Below are 20,657 nucleotides of genomic sequence, written 5' to 3'. Positions count from 1 at the left end.
CACATTCAGGCCCCTGCTCCTTGATCCCCCTGGCTGTAGGCTAGGGACTGAGGCAGCTTGGAGATGGTCGATCACAGCTCTTCAGGTCAGTGAGAATGAATGGCCTCCAATAAAACTTCATTGCAAAAAAGGGGAGAACAATGTGAAGAGTACAAAAGTTGAGGAGATAAAGCCCAAATAGTTTGTGGTAGAAAATGTCCTAGGCTGCGGTGCTTGGGGGGGTCAGTCGGCTAAGCACCTGCCTTGGGCTCAGGTCATGATCCCAGGGTCCTGGGATGGAGCCCCATGTTGGGCTCCCTGCTCCACAGGGAGTCTGCTTCTCCTTCTTCTCCTCCCTGCTAGACTCTCTCTCTTATAATTAAATAAAATCTTTAAAAAAAAAAAAAAAGGAAGAAAGAAAATGTCTTAGTCTGACATAGAGTGAATGGGAGAGGGGAGTATTTCCCAGGGTGGAAGGGATTTAAAGATGCTGACGGTCCTTGAGAACCTGAAGAAAACTTAATTGTTGCTTCCTAATTTTCAAGAAGCTGATAAAGATGGCACAAAAAGAAAACCTTTATCTGACAGTGAACCTGATGATAGCAAATGAGAGTCAACTGACAAATTAAGAGGCTTTGCCATAGTTATCAATGAGAATGACTATTTCCCATGAAATGGAAAGATTTAGATGAGGCAGACTTAGCAATGGTAATCAAAACCATAATGTTCTCAGATTGTAATTGCTTTTTATGAAGAGAGACTAATTTGACATTTTTGCCCAGAAAATGAAGCTCAATATTATTTGCATTGAGAGATCTAAATATATAAAGCCAATCTGGATCTTGACTTTTCTTCCCCCCAGTGTGAAAGAATACGTACATTCTCATGAAGACTGAATTTGATATATTTATTTTTGAAGTAGTATTTGAGGAGCAGTTGAGGTTTCTGTGTATCAATAGCACTAGTTACTTCAAACAAAAGTGTTCTACAGTTGCTTCATGTATCACAGATAAAAGAATAATCCATACATTGTTCAATCTTTTTTTTTTTAAGATTTTATTTATTTATTTGAGAAAGAGAGAGAGACAGTGAGAGAGAGCATGACAGGGGAGAAGGTCAGAGGGAGAAGCAGACTCCCCATGGAGCTGGGAGCCCGATGCGGGATTCGATCCCAGGACTCTGGGATCATGACCTGAGCCGAAGGCAGTTGCTTAACCAACTGAGCCACCCAGGGGCCCTACATTGGTCAATCTTGCTAGGAAATAATATGGAAATAAAATTAAGGTGTTTCATATCTAATGTTAGAAAAAATAATGCTCAACTCTGGAAAGCTTCTAGTGAAACAGCTACATTTTAATTACTAAAGACAGTACAAATTGACGTAACTCTCATACAAAAAAATTTGGATATATGTCAGGCCATGAAAATGCATATAACCTTTGACCCTGTAAATCCCACTACTGGGAATTTATACAAAGAAAATCAAAAACGAAAGAAGGAAAAAGGTCTCTGTATATAAATATGTTGTAGGAATAAGCAACAAATTGGAAACAACCTATATGTCTAGTAAGGAGAGTGGGGAAGTAAATTATACAGCTATACAGAATAGAGGTTTTAAAGCTGACAACTAGACTTTATAGCAGCATGTTTTAAAAAAGGCAAGTTACAACATTGTATTTCCGTAATGATTAAAAATTTAGAGCAATGATGTATTTGGAAAAAGATGAAGTGGACATATAGTTGTTCACAGTGATAATATTAGATGTGAATTCTCTCACATTTTATGTCATGTTTTCATATATATCAAGAAATATATTCATATTATCAGATGCATAAATCTGAAATTCAAAATAATTTGATAAAGATGTCCCATAAAAGTGCTTTATGAAAAGGATGATGTTGGGAAAGATCCTTATTTTGTGATTCCTTTTGTCCTTCTGAACACACTACTTAGCTAATAGTAGATGAGTGGTAAGTTTGTGTGCTGCTTAAGGTCAAGAATTTCTAGTAAACCAAATGCCCCATGTGCCCAAGTGTCTCCATGCCAGACAAAGCCCAGGAAAGAACAAGAATGCTTTTGGCCCTGGCTGAGCAGTTACTCTCTCCTGTATAGTAAATATTCATCCACAGTATAGCAAAAAATATATATTATATATATTAGGTGCTAGAGCCTAATACAAGACAAGAATTCAATCTAAAAACTTCTAGAAAGATAATGAAAATATTTCTAGTTTTAATTGTGTTATTCACAGAACTGATGACACGAGTATTTTCCTCATGTGAAACAACAATCAGTATCAAATGTTACATCTAACACAAAAACTAATGTTTAATCTTTTTTCATGTCATTATTTGTGAGTGCCCCTCTGTTTCAAAACTAATTAAATTTGCCTTCTGCATTTTGTTGCAGAGTTTTGGACCCAGCTCCTTTGGAATGCTCTAACAGCTTGATGGCCTTGTCAGAGTTTTCAATATTTCTAAGCAGAGTCTCTAATCTTCTCTTAATTTTCTTCTGATCTTCAAGAGCACAGCCGATTACTATGGACTGAAACTTCTGGTCAACAGGCCCAGGTGGCACCTCGGATGAACACGCACTGTATAGTGACATCAAGTGACTCTTGGCATTTCCCAGATCATCCAGAAACTTACTGACCACCTCATCAATGATCCTGGTGGCATGCTTTAGGGATTCTTGCTGCTGGGGGTTCCTAATTGTTTCTACTGAAACTTCAACGGTGAGGGTTCGTCCCATCAAACGGTTGGCGGTCAGATTTAATTCTTCTCTTTCTCCTAAACGTAGAAAGTTTGAAACAGCCATAAATATAAGACATAAACTTACCTATGTTGAGAACACTAAAGGCACTTATTTGTGGCTAAAGCTATTTTCTGTAAGTGCCTCGGCTATGAAATTTTTAAAGGGAAAAGTCAAAATTATATCACATAAGATTAACTGATGAATAGAGAGAGGTTGCAGAATACCTTTCCCTGAAGGTCTTTCTTTTTTTTTTTTTTTAAGGTCTTTCTTTTATTTATTTATTTTTTTTTTTGACAGAGGGAGAGGGAGTATGCACACCTGCATGCAGGCAGGGGAGGGGCAGAGGGAGAGGGAGAGAGAGAATCTCAAGCAGGCTTCATGTTCAGCCTGTGAGCCTGACATGGGGACTGATCTCACAACCCCGAGATCGTGACCTGAGCCAAAATCAAGAGTTGGATGCTTAACCGACTGAGCCACCCGGGACCCCTCCCTAAGTCTTTATGCATGGGATACCAGATGACTTCTCTAGTAGTCACATTTGAAAAAGTTTGGGCAGGTGTGCATCTGTAACTAGGATGGAGTTTAAGTTTTAACATAGAGTGAATAGTGCACCTGACCAGGGTTTTGTGCTGGTTAGAGAAGACATCAGACATGATGGATGTCTTGTAAGGAGATGCATATGGGGAAGGAAAAATAATTTCCCCTGTACCTTTCAGAGTTCTTGGTTGAGAAACCCTATAATAAAAAGATTAACGAGAAGAAAAGCAGAAGCTTATGGATGTGTACATTTCACATATGCATGGGAGATTTTCAAGGACCCTGAGATGGCCGACCTCCCTGAGACAGATGGCCCAAGCCACTACCTTTTTAAAAACCATGTTCAGGGGGCGCCTGGGTGGCTCAGTGGATTAAGCCGCTGCCTTCGGCTCAGGTCATGATCTCAGGGTCCTGGGATCGAGCCCTGCATGGGGCTCTCTGCTCCGCAGGGAGCCTGCTTCCTCCTCTCTCTCTGCCTGCCTCTCTGCCTACTTGTGATCTCTCTCTCTGTCAAATAAATAAATAAAATCTTAAAAAAATAAAAAAACAAAAAAAATTTAAAAAACCATGTTCAGCTAAGGACTGAGACGTTGAGGGAGGCCTTCCCCTTCTGAGTGAGGTTACTGGAAAAAGCAGGATAAACCAGGGTTAAGGTTGCTTTGCAGATTCAGGAGGTGCCCTCTGCAGAGATAAGAGTTTCTTGGATTTACAGTCATCCTTCTCTTCCTGGTACACAGAGGGAGGCACACTTACAAATGGAAATATCCTTAATACATTTAAACTTCCCTTATAAAAGAATAACTTCTACTCTGTTTCCAGAGCTTCTCCTGTGTCTGCAGCTTCTCAAAATTCTCAAAATAATCAGCTTGAAATAATTCTTATGCCAAAGAGCCATACTTTGGGGTGGCATATTTTGCATGTGAATGAAATACAACGCCCCAATTTTGGCTAAGCAAACTTAGCCATGATAGTGGAGAAACAGCTGGCCTCAGAATTAGGCCCTGACTTCATCCTTGCCAGGGAAATTTAAGCAGGCCAGTGGTGTAAGTCTTGGCCAGCACAGAGAGGCAATGTGGGAAAAGGGATCCACATTTCATTATTTATATGAAAAAGTCAGCAACCTCCTCTTTGTCCTGGCTTTGTAACTCTCTTCCTAATTCATCACTCTTTGGCCAGGATGGTGAACAGACTGGCTAGATCTTGACCCTGCTGTGTATGTCTAACAGTTCAGGGCCTGGAGTTAGACGGCACACTCATGGCACCAGCCGCTGGCTCCTCAGCTTGTCTTGGGAGGTGCCGGAGCAACCGGGGTAGGAAGAACACTGCCAGTGAGAGGAAACCACAAGTGCCCTGTTCCTCCACGGGCAGTCATGCTTTTCATATAGAAATGATAGCATGTTTTGATATTAATGGGGTTTTACTGGGCCCATAATTTCTTTCCTCTGCATTTTCTCTCCTTCCTCTCCTTAAAATACACCCCAACTCCTCTCTTTTTGTCTTCTCTGCTTTTACAGCTTCTACGGTCCAGTAACTTCTGAGGAACCGAAGTTAGGAATGTGAACCTGAGGTCAAAGGCATCGCCTTTTACTGCTTGGGGCCACCTCTCCCAGAGCTTGGAGGCCTTTTTGACTATTTCCAACCATGCCCTTCAGGGAGGGGGCAGGACAGAAATTGCCCTTTGGGTAAGTGGCTCCTGTAATAAGCCGACAGCTGCAGCTGCTGTCCACGCTCATGCGAATTGCTGAAGCCAGCTGTACAAATTCCTCAAGTTAAGCAAAAATGGACCTAAACCCCATAAAGGAATGGAAAAGATGAGCTCCCTTCTGTGGAAACGCTCTCACCGTCGCTGATCTGCCTCATGTCCTGGCTATTTTGGATGCTGTGGATCATTTCCAGGAGGATTTCTTTCTCTTGCTCAACAGCAGTTGCTGCTTCTCTCAAAGCTTCCACCCTATACGAATTGTGAAAACAAAAGTTACCGCATGGAAGTTTACTTTTCCTCATCTCATTTGCTTCAACAGTTTAAAGATCACTAGGAATACTTTCCAAAAATTCTTTATCCCTCTTTAAAATTAAAAAAAAAATTCTGTTTTATTTTATTTTTTAAAGATTTTTATTTATTTATATATTTGACAGACAGATCACAAGTAGGCAGAGAGGCAGGCAGAGAGACGGGGAAGTAGGCTCCCCGCACAGCAGAGAGCCTGATGCAGGGCTCGATCCCAGGACCCTGAGATCATGACTTGAGCTGAAGGCAGAGGCTTTAACCCACTGAGCCACCCAGGTGCCCCTCTGTTGTTTTAAGTCCCCCAACCCCACTCCCACTTTCCTCCCCACTTGTATGGCAATCATTCTATTCAGTGTTTCTCTATTTTGTATTTGTTCTTAACAATACCTATATTTGTGTTTTCATCTATTTTCAATTTATATCTCATTGTTTCTTTTTTCACTCAGCATTATATTGTATATTTTTCACTCAGCTTCCTAGCTAAAGATCTAATCAGTCACTTCTGAAGACTATATAGCCTTCCATGTACATCCACCTGATTTTACCTCCGCTCTCCCAGCGGAAACACTCACTTTGTCTCCTCACTTTTCATCACCACAAAAAACAAAACAAAATAAAACAAAACAAAAATGCTTCAGCGAATACATGTCCCCTATGGACTTCAAAAAGAATCTTCTTACAGTAGAACCCAGGGCAGAAGTGCTAAGACACAGGGTATGTGCACCCTCAATTTAACTCAGTGCTACCACGGCTTTCCAGAATGGCTAGACTAGACCATTGTTGGGAAGCAAGCATTCTTACTCTCCACCTTAAAGTCCCCTTAGCTGGACTAAGAATCAAATTGATATGAGACAAATTAACAGGAGAAAATAAAATTTAATAGTGTACATACAGGGAATCCACATAGACATGGAAATTCCAAAGACAGGCAAAATGAGGTATATGTTATTTTGAATGAAGGAGAAGGGGGTACGGGTTAGGGTTACAGTTAGGGTTACACTTCACAGGGTGATAAGAGCAGATGTTTGGTAATTAGATGTTTGCCCTGCCACACAGATGAGCCACTCAGATAAAATTTATCTCTGCTTATAACCTTTATTCTGGGAAAGACCCCTAATTTAGATTCTTCCGTGTGGTTAAGGGAGGGGCAGATTTTTTTTTTTTTTTTAAAGATTTAATGTATTCATTTAACAGAAAGAGAGAGAGAGAGATTACAGTAGGCAGAGCAGCAGCCAGAGGGGGAGGAAGCAGGCTCCCTGCCAAGCAGAGAGCCCGATATGGGGCTCGATCCCAGGACCTTGAGATCATGACCTGAGCCACCCAGGCGCCCCGGGGCAGAAATTTCTTGTGAGCCTGTAGGCTCTCAAGTGCCTTTAGCTTTAAATAACCTACACACCAAAGTGGCACATTTGGGGGTGGGGGGCCCATCCTGAACTCCTTCGCAATATTCCCAGCAGCAAAGCATAGGAATCCTTGTGTCCCCACAGCCCTATCAATACTCAGCATTTTCCAACTTTCTATTTGTTGCCAGTCTACTAAAGTACACAGTGATATGTTCATACTTAATTTGCATTGTCTCTCATTACTATTAATTTTGGACATCTCTTCGTATTCTTGTTAACCTGTTCATAGCCTTTGCCTGTTTTGTTTTCCCCTTCTTCAAACAGGGGTTATTGTCCTCTTGTTGGTTTGCATATTCAAGGAATTAATCCCATGTTAGTTATAGACATTATAATCATCTTCTTCCATTCTATCAAATATGAATTTTGTCCGGGATATCCTTCACTGAATAGATAATCCTTACTTTGAAGTGATCAGATTAATCTTTTCTTGGTTTTATTTTGCCTTATGGTTTATGCTTTTGAAGTTTTACTTCAGGTTTTTCCCATCCTAGCTCATAGGTGTTTTCCTTCTTCCTATTAACTTTATTGCTTTACCTTCTCATATTTATGTCTTAGTCCATCTAGAATCCACCTGTTTGTGTTTAGGTAACGATTTTGTTCTATTTTCTCCAAATAATGAACCTTTTTTCCCCAACATTATATCCACCCCAAATCCATCTTTCCTCCAATGACTTATAGATTGTCTGCTCTGAAATCTCCATTCTATCCACTAGTATATTTGACTTTTTTTTTTAAAGATTTTATTTATTTATTTGACAGACAGAGATCACAAGTAAGCAGAGAGGCAGGCACAGAGAGAGGAGGAAGCAGGCTCCCTGCTGAGCAGAGAGCCCAATGCGGGGCTCAATCCCAGGACCCTGGGATCATGACCTGAGCTGAAGGCAGAGGCTTTAACCCACTGAGCCACCTAAGCGCCCTTCCATTTTTTTTTAAAATATTTTATTTATTTATTTGAGAGTAGAGAGAGACAATAAAAGAGAGACAGCATGAGAGGAGAGAGGTAATCGGGAGAAGCAGACCTCCTGCTGAGCAGGGAGCCCGATGTGGGACTCAATCCCAGGACTCCAGGATCATGACCTGAGCTGAAGGCAGTTGCTTAACCAACTGAACCACCCAGGCGCCCCTATATTTGACTCTTCTTACACCAACACCCATTTTTAAAAAATAGCAGTAGCCTTGTAATATGCCTTAATATTGGTAGAAACAGCCCTCAAATCTTCTTTAAAGATAACTTAGCTATTTAGACTTTTAATTCTCCATATTAACTCCCAAGTAAGTTTATTGGGTTTGTCAAAGAAATGGAGTAAATCTGGCATCTTTAGAATATTGTCATGCTATTCAAGGGCATGATAATATCTTTCTGTATATTCAGATCATCTTCTATATTCTTTTTTTTTTTTTTAAGATTTTTTTTTAATTTATTTGACAGACAGAGATTACAAGTAGGCAGAGAGGCAGGCAGAGAGAGAGAGGAGGAAGCAGGCTCCCTGCTGAGCAGAGAGCCCAATGTGGGGCTCGATCCCAGGACCCTGAGATCATGACCTGAGCTGAAGGCAGAGGCTTTAACCCACTGAGCCACTCAGGCGCCCTGCATCTTCTATATTCTTTATTAGAGTTTGAAGTATTCTTTAATCCTTTAATCCACTAAGCCACCCAGGCGTCCCTTCTTTTTTTTTTTTTTTTTTTTAGATTTTATTTATTTATTTGACAGATAGACATCACAAGTAGGCAGAGAGGCAGGCAGAGAGAGAGAGAGAGGAGGAAGCAGGCTCCCTGCAGGACCCTGGGATCATGACCTGAGCTGGCGGCAGAGGCTTTAACCTACTGAGCCACCCAGGCGCCCCAACCAGGCGTCCCTTCTTAAGAGTAGTATTTGTAGACACTTTTGAGTGCTTTGATTGTTTGTGGATATTGTTCTTGTAAATAATACATTTATTATTTTTTTAAAATGTTTTTAAAAGTAATCTCTATACCCAATGTGGGGCTCAAACTCATGACCCCAAGATCAAAAGTCACATGCTCTTCAGACTGTCAGCCAGGTGCCCCATGAATAATATATTTTAAATTATAATTTCTGGCTGGTTATTGCTGGTTAGAGAACTCCATCCCAGACCCTGGGATCATGACCTGAGCTGAAGGCAGATGCTTAACCTACTGAGCCACCAGGGTGTCCCTGATTCTTCTAGATTGATGATCATATCATCTATACAAAATGAGAATTTTAATCTCTTTCTTTGTATTATTGACTAAAGTCCTCTTACTTTATTAAACAGTGGTGATAAGAGAGGATATCTTTTTCTTTTCCTGAATTTAAAGGAAACACCTGTGTAGGTTTTTAGTGTAAAGCCCATATCAAACTATAGAAGCACTACTTTCCCCAATTCCCTGAAGTGTAAACACACATGCACTTACTATACATTCACATGAACATGTCCAGTCACTAAAGAAAAGTCTGTGGAGGGGCGCCTGGGTGGCTCAGTGGGTTAAAGCCTCTGCTTTCGGCTCAGGTCATGATCCCAGGGTACTGGGATTGAGCCCCACGTCGGGCTCTCTGCTCAGCAGGGAGCCTGCTTCCCTCCTCTCTCTGCCTGCCTCTCTGTCTACTTGTGAGCTCTCTCTGTCAAATAAATAAATAAAATCTTTAAAAAAAAAAAAAAGAAAGAAAAGTCAAGTCTGTGGAATCATGAGAGCAAGAGAAAAGAAAATCCTGTATATTTAAAGTGCTTTGTTTTCAGGGCACTTCTTGTTATACGTTACCCCCTATATAAGTTGCCAACTTTTGCAAAATGAACAGTGACAGACTTATTCTCAGTGTAGAGACGGCCTTAGAAACATGAGATCATGGAAGATCTAATCCTGACTGCTGCTTTAAGTGGGCACGGAAGGAGCAACTTCACTAATGTTTGAGCACATGCCCATTCCATTTAAGGCGTCCCTACCCACCCCAACCACACATCTGCCTTTTCCCCAACAGCCATCCACCTGTTATACCCCAAAATAGTACTGAGAGTCCACAAAGTCACAGGGTCTCTCTGTTCATCAAGATACTAAATATATGTTGAACTCTGTGTCTATAAGGGCTAGTAAAAGCAAAGAGCTGGTAAGATTCTTACATGACAAATGTGGCTGGAAAACACAATAAAAAAAGTCTTTTTTTTTTTTTTAAAGATTTTATCTATTCATTTGACAGAAAGAGACATAGCAACCGAGAGAGAGAGAGAGAGAGAGAGAGAGAGAAAACATAAGCGTGGGGGCGGGGGGAGTGGGGTTGAGGGAGAAGCAGACTCCCTGGTGAACAGAGCCTGTCGGGGGCTCCGTCACAGGACCCACCCTGGGACCAAGACACGAGCTGAAGGCAGACGCCTAATGACTGAGCCACCCAGAACAGTCTTCTGTAAAATAGCAATAATACAACAGCAGGCCCACTTCCAGCACCATCCATTACGTGCTTACACATTTTACATTAGCAAACTCTCAGACAGATAAACTAGGGCCCAATACAACTCAGAGAGAGACTGAGCTGCACTAATATGAAATATTTATGCTAAAAACACAAAGCATGACTGTAGTGTTTAAATGACACAGATGAATCATGTGATTGGTAAATGAGAGGATGCTGAAAGAAGAGATGAATTTTTCAAGACTCATTGGAGTTTGTACTCAAATGTACAATGATAGAGAATTAAATATTATTCAAAAAGGAAGGCTTCATTTACAACATGTTACAACAGCAAGTTCAGGGAGTTGTTAACAAGAAAATGGTTTAAAAGGGGACACTCTAGGAAAAAAATAAGTCTATCATGGAAGATATTTTGCCATTAAATGAGGCCAAATACAGAACTCATTAGATGGAAATTTTGAGTCTTGTGGTTTTTTGTTTTTTCTTTTTTTGTTTTGTTTTACCCCAATATTAGAAATTGCCAGGGCATTTTCCCTGTGAAAAACAGATTTCATCTTTTATGGAACTTCTCATATACGTTTTTATGTATACCTTTTTCATCTCAAAGCAAAGATAAAATGCCATCCTTCAGAATGTAAAGATTTCAAGGGTTTGTTTGTTTTTTTGGCACCCTTGACATTTGCTGTTACCTCTAGCTGAACCTAGATCTCTACTTAGTTTATTTAAGTAATATCTGTACTGTTTCTCAGCCACTGAGATCTTTAAATTCATCTCACATATAAATCTGTCTACAACCTTTCCATTTAGTTCTAGAAAATTGTTAACCATAGTTATCTTCAAATATTTCCTGTCCTCCATTCTATTATTTTCTTCTGGAACTCTGGTTAGACAAGGTTGGACAACCTCACCTTAGCCTTCATGTTTTTTTAACACCTCATTTGAGAACAATTCTCTTGGCGGAGAAAGGTGGTTATGTTTTTACTAACTGATCCTAGAAGAGCTACATTTCCAAAATTGGTTAAGTACTTCTCCTCATAACAAGGCTGGCCTGAGTTGTACTCCTGGAAAACTCTCTGCCTGCAACTGCAATGAAGCCGGCCTTGAAAAGAAATTTTAGTCAGAAAATTCTTATGAGGGCAAAAGTGAAGTGTACACATTCTCAGCTAGTTTTCTGGTCTCTGCAGCTTAGCAATCAAAAGGATACATTGTTGGGACGCCTTGGTGGCTCAGTGGGTTAAAGCCTCTCCCTTCGGCTCAGGTCATGATCCCAGTGTCCTGGGATAGAGCCTTGCATCGGGCTCTTTGCTCAGCAGGAGCCTGCTTCCTCCTCTCTGCCTGCCTCTTTGCCTACTTGTGATCTCTGTCAAATAAATAAATAAAATCTTTAAAAAAAAAAAAAAAGGACACATTGTTGAGAGAAGTAGAGGCCTGAGAGCAACTTCACCAGACTGAGGCTACTGCGGATCCATCAGCCAACACAGCAGGCAGTGAAACTGTGATGACTTTTCCATCATGCTGTTCAAACTAGCTCTGCCACTCACTGGCTGTGTAACCTTGAGCAGTTAAGTTCTCATTGCCTCAATTTCATCACTTAGAAAAAAGGGATAATGAAAGGGTGGTTTGTAACTGAAGGAAAGCAGTTAAGAGTTTAACACAGTGGGCGCCTGGGTGGATCAGTGGGTTAAGCCACTGCCTTCGGCTCAGATCATGATCTCAGGGTCCTGGGATGGAGCCCTGCAGGGGGCTCTCTCCTCAGTGGGGGGCTTGCTTCCCCCTTCTCCTCTGCCTGCCTCTCTGCCTGCTTGTGATCTCTCTCTGGCAAATAAATAAATAAAATCTTAAAAAAAAAAAAAAAGAGTTTAACACAATGACTAACAGCACTGACTAAAACAATTATATTTATGAGTTGACACGTGTGGTGTGTCTACAACTGGTGCTGGCAAACAGCTTTGTGGTATTTATGACACACTTACCATTACAAACTCAGGCTTATAAATAACAAGAATTTGTACTTTCATAAAAAGGAAGGGAACAGGCAAATGCTCCTATCATGAATTTATTTGAAAAAAAATTCTTTCTTTTTTTCAAGTAGGCTCCACACCCAGTATGGAACTTGAACTCACGACCCTAAGATGAACACCTAAGCTGAAATCAAGAGTTGGATGCTTAACCAACTGTTTTCAGGGACCCCCCAAAAAATAACTTCTAAAACAAATTCTAAAAATCATGGTCCCACCTCATATTTAATATTTTTATACCCAAGAAACAAGAGTTGGCGAGGATGAGTTAAGAAAAGAGGAACCCTCAATGCTCTGTTGGTGGAAATGCAAACTGGTGTAGCCACTATGGAAAACAGTATGGAGCTTCCTCAAAAAATTAAAAATGGGGGCACCTGGATGGCTCAGTTGGTGGAGTGTGTAACACTTGATCTTGGGTTTGTGGGTTTGAGCCCCATGCTGGGTGTAGAGATTACTTAAAAATAAAATCTTTTTTTTTTCTTCCAAAGATTTTATTTATTTATTTGACAGAGATCACAAGCAGGCAGAGAGGCAGGCAGAGAGAGAGGAAGGGAAGCAGGCTCCCCGCCGAGCAGAGAGCCCGATGTGGGGCTCGATCCCAGGACCCTGGGATCATGACCCGAGCCGAAGGCAGAAGCTTTAACCCACTGAGCCACCCAGGCGCCCCTTAAAAATAAAATCTTTAAAATATTAAAAATTGAACTACACTATAATATCCAAAGAATATAAAAACACAAATTAGGAAGGATATATGTACCTTTATGATTACTGCAGAATTATTATGGAAGCAGCCCAAGTGTCCATTGATACACAGAATATTATTCAGTCATAAAAAAGAATGAAATTTTGCCATTTGCAACAACATGGATGGAGCTTGAGAGTGTAAGGCTAAGCAACGTTAGTCAGTCAGAGAAAGATAAATTACATATGGTTTCACTCATACATGGCATTTTAAAGAAACAAAACAAATGAACAAAATGGGGAGAAAAGAGACAAACCAAAAAAACAGACTTAATTATAGAGAATAAATGGGCAGTTACTAGAGGGGAGGAATGTAGGGGGATGGGTGAAATAGGTGAACGGGATTAAGAATACACTTACTTGGGCGCCTGGGTGGCTCAGTGGGTTAAGCCATTGCCTTCGGCTCAGGTCATGATCTCAGGGTCCTGGGATCGAGTACCGCATCAGGCTCTATGCTCAGCGGGGAGCCTGCTTCCCTCTCTCTCTCTCTGCCTGCCTCTCTGTCTACTTGTGATCTCTCTCTATCAAATAAATAAATAAAATCTTAAAAAAATATATTAAAAAAAAAAGAATACACTTACTTTTTTTTTTTTTTTTTTTTTTAAGATTTTATTTTTAAGTGATCGCTACACCCAATATGGGACTGGAACTTACAACCCCAACATCATGAGTCACATGCTCTACTGAGTCAGCCAGATACCCCAAGAACACTGAGTCAGCCAGATACCCCAAGAACACACTTATCTTCATGAGCACTGAGTAATATAGATAATTGCTGAATCACTATATTGTATACCTGAAACCAATATAACATCAGATGTTAACTATATTGGAATTAAAATAAAGAATTAAAGTTAAAAAAAAAAACAAAAAAAAAACCTCTTGTGGGATTCCTGGGTGGCTCAGCTCATTGAGTGCCTGACTCTAGATTTTGGCTCAGGTCATGATCTCAGAGTCCTGGGATTGAGACCTATATCAGGCTCTGCACTCAGAGGGGAGTTTTCTAGTCTTCTTCAGGATTCTCTCTCTCTCTCCCTCCCTCTGCCACTCCCTCTGTGTTTTCTCTCTCATAAATAAATAAAACTTTAAAAAAAATACTCTGTATCTAAAGAATGTTACAACGATCACTTATATTCTAGGCAATATAAGATTTTTGAATAAGTTTTCCTAATCAACAAAACATTAAAATACATTCACCACTGAGACCCTTTAATATAAAAATGGAGCTGGTGTTTAATGGGACTGGTGTTAGGAGCTACTCATCACTACTGTGGCCTTAGGCAGGCCACGCAATCCCTCTGGACCTCAGTTCCTTCATTTCTAAAGAGATAACATACGTGTGCCCTCTTCTACCTCAAAGGATTTTGTAAGGTTCAAATGACAATGTATATGAGAAATGGTCTTTTAAATTATAGGCTGTTGCTCAATATTAACTATGATGCTACTTGTTTTGTGACTCCTGAGACACTGGCACACCCTAAGAAACTTTAAGCAACAGGAAACTTTTGGCCAAATGATCCATGTCACTCCCGGCCCCAACCTTTCGTTCCCTGGCTGCTGAGGAAGTCACAGCAGATGGCTGATAGCCGGGAGTAGGAGATACAATATGACCAGTTTGGGGAAATTGGTGAACAATCAATCTCCCAATCCTATCATCTTCCCCTCAGCCATCCTTCACAACCCATCTCCCAAACATCTTCGTTACCATCCAGAGCCTTCTAGGAGCCACTCAGTACTTGGCACTCAGTAGGTGTTTGATATATACTGAATTTGAGAACCAATTTAAATGGAATTTTTGGGGCACCTGGCTGGCTCAGATGGTGGGAGCATGTGACTCTTGGGTTGTAAGTTTAAGCCCCATGTTAGCTGTAGAGATTACTCAAAAATAAAATCTTTAAAAAAATAAAGTAATAAATAAAAAAATGGAATTTTCACATCTTCCAGTAAAATCATACATTCATCCATATAGGATTCCTACATTTTGAAATACTATAAGCAGGAAGAGTTAGGGATCCCTGGGTAAAGAAAGATACAAATAGCTTTCTTGACATAAGAAGAGTCATTTTAGGCTCCCAGCCATTTTGTGAAAGAATGGCAACAGTCACCACCAGGCCAGAAGACAGCCTCATCATAGTCAGAAGTAAAGATAGACTACTTGATACACACTCTGATTATCTCTGTATGTTTTTTTTTTTTTTTTAAAGATTTTATTTATTTATTTGACAGAGAGAGATCACAAGTAGGCAGAGAGGCAGGCAGAGAGAGAGGAGGAAGCAGGCTCCCTGTGGAGCAGAGAGCCCGATGCGGGGCTCGATCCCAGGACCCTGAGATCATGACCTGAGCGGAAGGCAGCGGCTTAATCCACTGAGCCACCCAGGCGCCCCATCTCTGTATGTTTTAAACCACTTTGAGCACTCGGATACCAGACCAACTGGAGCCAGAGAACTGATGATGCTGACCCTTCCCGGCCCTCATGACTTTGGCTTGGACTTAGTCACCCCAGTTCCACGCTGTATTCCCCACAGTGTAAGCATCTTCATGAATATGTATGCACCCTCAGTAAAAACTTCCCCATTTTTGTTGTTCTGGGAGACGCTTCTTTGGGAACCATTTCCCCGTGTTCTCCTTTACTTGTTGCAAGTAAAACCCTTCCTCTTCCTATTCTTTGGTTTGGCTGTGTATTTTGGCTTGACACCCACCAAGAGAGAAAACCTTGGTAACAATAAGACACATTTAACTTTAAGAGAATATAAGTGCAATATATTAAGCAATATAGCCAGTCTTCCTGGGTTCTAGGCTGGGGGATCTTGGACAAGTCATTTAACTTTCTATGCCTCAATTTCCCATTGGAGAATGGAGGTGATAGTAACTTCCACAAAGGAATGGGGCATGGTGAAGAATCAGTGCTCATTTAATCAATCAATGTTAGCATGTATTATTTATAAATTATGGTAATGGTTAAAAAACTAACAGTAATAAGCAAGGTGTCTTGAGCCACTGATGAATGCAAAAATTGGACACCATTTAGAATTGGTCAAAAAACTGGGAGAGAAGGGTGCCTGGGTGGCTCAGTCAGTTAAGGGTCTGACTCTTGGTTTTGGTTCAGGTGATGGTCTCAGTGTTGTGAGATTGAGCCCCATATGGGGTTCAGTGCTGAGTGGGATTGAGAATCTTTCCCCTCCCTCTCACTCCCCCTCTGCTCCTCCTACTTCCACCCTCCCCACTCTGCTTTCTTGCTCTCTCAAAAAAAAAAAAAAAAAAAAAAAAATCTTAAAAAAAAAACACAACTGGGAGAGAAAGGAATCACCTTTTTAGGAGGAAACAAGAAAGCAGATGAGGTGGAGTCAAGAAAGAGAAAAGTATGGGGCGCCTGGGTGGCTCAGTGGGTTAAAGCCTCTGCCTTCGGCTCGGGTCATGATCTCAGGGTCCTGGGATCGAGCCCCGCATCGGGCTCTCTGCTCCGCAGGGAGCCTGCTTCCCCCCCCATCTCTCACTGCCTGCCTCTCTGCCTGCTTGTGATTTCTGTCTATCAAATAAATAAATAAAATCTTTAAAAAAAAAAAAAAAAGAGAGAAGTATTAGAAACAAACGGAATTCCTTCAACGACACGTAGAATGCTACTAAAAATTTTAAAGCATTTTTCACTTACACCAGTAGTTCATACTCTAGGTCATAAAGCACTTAGCATAATTTTGTCTTCAGTTTCATATGGAAGGAGTTCTACCCCAGCTGACAAAATTAATATGGTTGGGGAACTACATGTAAACTTTTAAGTATTAAACTATAGTGTTTTATTCTACCTAAATCACTGCTTTAGTGGTCATCCTTAATATGAAATTAAACTATTAGAGCAAAATTACATAGATGTTTCTTTTACAAATAAATCTTCTAGGCATGATGCTAGTTTTTAACAATGTGGTGCTCTGTGACGCTGCCCATGTGGTTTCAAAGGAACTTTAATGGATCATCATTAGCATTTTTCTTTATTTTTACTATGTTCTAAAACACTTCTTTTGATCTGTGTCACTTTTTTTTTCAAAGGAAGGAATAAAGCGTATAGAAGTCTAAAATTACTAGAGAAGTCCTTAAAATCAGTAATTAGCACACTTTAATCAGTCCTCCTCAGCTCAAGGGTTAATTAAGCAACTTATAATTTAATCACTCGTATACAGTAATCAATTCACTTCACGTTTATCAAACATTAGAATATACGAATACTCAAAACCAGAGGATTTCTTTTTAAAGAGGAGTACCTGACTGTCTTTGTACCTACCACACGTGAGGTGTTAATTCAAGTTTGAGAATGACTCAGCTTGAAGAAGGGAGGGGCACTGTCCTCCTCATTCCTTTCAGAAAAAAATCTTTCCTGACTAGCGGGGAGAGAAATGGTTGAAAACACACCCTCAAAGTTCGAAATATCTGGGGAGATGTGTGACTTACTTGGAATGCTGCTACACATTGTTCGTCAGAGGGACACTACTGATCTTCAGTCTTGTTGCACTTTCTCTGGGGAGTAACCATGGGGAACCATTACTTTTCTCTTGTTCCATCTGTCTCATTCTGAGCAGAACCCTAGAATGTGGTTTTGGCTCAGGTTTCTCTATCGTCCATGAAATAATGGTGCCTGGAGAATTTCTCATCTTCTGACTCTTTTCTCAGGGTAATAATAATAAATGCCTCAACTGCTGAGATACGCTGTGGTTCTTTAGGCACTTTCCTGGCAAATAATCACCTCTACTTGTTTTGGTATATAAATTGAGGGAGATAAAGACACATGCACTCTTTCTTAAAATTTTGGCTTACATATTTCTTTGCTCACCCAGAACCTGGTGAAAACTGTGTGTGTGTTGGGGGTTGTGGGGCCTTAGTAAGATTTTCATTTAACTACACCTGCACACAATCTACACAGTAACTTTGGTGATACATTTACAGGGAGTACATAAAAGTTTTCATACGCTGTTAAGGGAAACAAGTATTTCTAAAATTTACTATACACTATTTAAAAACTGCATACAACCATAACAGTATATATTATTTAATAAAATCTTATCCAGTAAAGAGGGGGAAAAAACCTGCCTATCTTACGCTTTCAGGCCAGTGACTAGCACTTTCAAGAAGGTGTCTTCTATGGAAGGAGGTACACAGTAAATACTGAGAAACTAACGGAATGGGTTAATACTGCATGCCGGGTTTTAGGGGAAAATGGAAGCTGCAGGGTCTTATTCCAAGCACCCAGCCACACTGTTCACGCCGCAGTCCCTCCATCTGTCCTACTCGTCCCTAATCCTTGCTATCGGTGAAATCCTGGATTTATTTTTTGCTCTGCTGTTTTGAGGAAACTTAACCACTCACCTCGAGGACCACTAAATTGCTGGCGCTCTTAAAAATGCCTAATAGGAAGAGAGAGAGAGAGAGAGAAACCTTTGGGAAGACCACATTCTGGCACTCAGAAAATTCTAGAAGTTCTGCAGACCCGAAGTGTCACAGTCTCTGATCTCAAATAACGTCACCGTAACTTTTACCTCCTCTCATTTTTCTCCGTTCCCAAACGCTCAGGTCTAGTAGTGAGAATGTGGCCACCAATAATACGCTCACAGGTTTTTGTTTAAATCGAATGCGCTTTCTCTCGGTCGGAGAGGAAAATCCACCCACAGCCAGAGAAAACTGCACCACCTCGGTGGAGAAGAAATCTCCGGCAAGCAACTTCTCCGGCTGCAGCCCCCCGGGGACCGTACCGGGCCGGCCCGCCGCGCACGGCCTCCGCCCGCGAACCGCTCACCTGAGCTCCAGCTGGTCCAGGCTCTCCAGCAGGCGGCTGGAGCGGTCGGCCATGGAGGAGGAGCGGCAGAAGCGCCCCTCGTTGGCTTTCGCGTTGATCTTCGCCTGAGCCATCTGAGCCTCCTAGGCGGGGCAGCCAAGAGGTCACCGGCCTCTCCCGCTGCGGCGAGTGGAGAGTCCGGGGGCTGCAGGCGTCGCCGTCACCGCGCGGGGCGCCCGCCTCCCTCTGACGCCCGCGGAGGGCGGCCCGGGAGGACGCGCCGACACCGCCGCGTGGCCAAACAAGGGCAGGCGCGTCGCCCGCCGGGCTCGGGGCTACGGTTCCTGGCAGGGAGCAGCTGCGGCTGTGGCTGCGACAGGGAGCTTGCTGGCTGCTGGGCCTGCCGGGTGGGCCTCCAGGGGCCCCCGGGCCAGAGGAGAAAAGCCCGGCGGCCTCCGGGGTACCTGGAGGGGCGGACGCGGTAAGGTGAGGACCTAATGTGATCGCTGGACCTTGGTCTCCCGACTCTAGACCAACCCAGTGCCCAGCGGAGACCATCTACCCCCCCTCCCCCGCCCCGGGGCAGAACAGCCCCCTACCCCTGTGAGCCCTCGACTTTGCAGTGTGAATGTAGCCAGCTCCCCATACACGAAGGTACCTAACGGTAGGCTGTGGTTATTATTATTATTTTTAATTTTGGCAGAGAGATCACAAGTAGGCAAAGAGGCGGGCAGAGAAAGAGGGGGAAGCAGGCTCCCCGCAGAGCGGAGAGCCCGATGCGGGGCCCCTGAGACCATGACCTGAGCGGAAGGCAGAGGTTTTAACCCACTGAGCTACCCAGGTGCCCCGGTAGGCTGTGGTTATTACTCAGTGACGACTTCACTTAATTTCTCCCAGCGCCCATAATCCACGGCAAAACCAAAAGTATTAAAAATCTGTTGATAGGGGGAAAAAAGTTTCCTTTATGGCACAGATAACATTCAAGTACAGCTCCTTGCAGTCTGTACTTGCCTGATCCTGTCTTGTTGCCAGCCGCTTTCCTGAGGTGGAAATAATGAAAGCCTGGATACCACCACTGAAGCTTACAGGGGAAGGAAAGCTATCCTATCTTTCTCTTTCACACCCAATTTATTTATTTATTTATTTTTAAAAAGATTTTATTTATTTATTTGACAGAGAGAGATCACAAGTAGGCAGAGTCAGGCAGAGAGAGAGGGAGAAGTAGGCTCCCTGCTGAGCAGAGCCCGACTTTGGGGCTCGATTCCAGGCCCCTGAGATCATGACCTGAGCCGAAGGCAGCGGCTTAATCCACTGAGCCACCCAGGCGCCCCTCACACCCAATTTATTTAAATCTCCTGTTAATTAAAATACATGCGGCAAGTCACTAGGGCAGATAATATAAAGGTCAGTAAAAGCGGTACAGGATTGGGAGTACAGATTTATGTACTTACAAACTTGTGCTTTGCTCTCATGTCATTATAGCCATGCGCCTCATAGTGCAGGGATGAGAATGTACAGGGCACATAAAATGATAGATAATAACAGTTTAAAGCTGAATCATAACCTTTAATCTGAGATCAAAGCCATTTAAATACTTGAACAGAGATGAGTTTGGATTCCAGTTCCCTCTGAACTTAATCTACGTTCTAATAAACTATTTTTGTAGGGGATTATTTGACCTCATTAAATATATTTTGTCGTCATCACGACACAGACCTGGAATCTAAAGACATGTTGTGAATGGTTTGAAAGTCTATCATGTAATTTTAGAATCATCCTGGACTCTTTTTCTCTCTCCAGTCCTATAGATGCTACCCATAAGTAAATCCCCTCAGCTCTACTTTTAGAATATGTTAGGATTATTCTCCACTGTTAACACACTGGTCCCAACACCATCAATTTTCACCTGGCTACTGCAACACTTTCCTATCTGGTCTTTCTCCTTCTACTCTTGCCTCTGGTGCATATGTTCTCAATATAATAACTACAGATAATCTTTCCTAAAAAGCCAGATCACACCACTCAATCTCAGAAACACAATCTTTCCATTCTCTATTT

The 20,657-nt window shown here is 41.9% G+C and overlaps 1 protein-coding gene across 1 annotated transcript; it reads right to left on the bottom strand.

Annotated features, from left to right (window-relative positions):
• Positions 1–895: 895 nt before the first annotated feature.
• Positions 896–18,976, bottom strand: BAG2 (BAG cochaperone 2). Its single transcript, XM_046005425.1, has 3 exons — positions 18,621–18,976; positions 5,113–5,222; positions 896–2,769 (listed from the first exon to the last, which is right to left on the bottom strand). Exons 1-3 carry the CDS (start codon positions 18,731–18,733, stop codon positions 2,357–2,359), a joined length of 636 nt encoding a protein of 211 aa, XP_045861381.1. The 5' UTR covers positions 18,734–18,976; the 3' UTR covers positions 896–2,356.
• Between the last annotated feature and the right edge of the window lie 1,681 nt (positions 18,977–20,657).

Source organism: Meles meles, chromosome 5 (genome assembly GCF_922984935.1).
Source record: "Meles meles chromosome 5, mMelMel3.1 paternal haplotype, whole genome shotgun sequence".
NCBI lineage: Eukaryota > Metazoa > Chordata > Mammalia > Carnivora > Mustelidae > Meles > Meles meles.
This window is presented reverse-complemented; position numbering and strand designations above follow the sequence as displayed.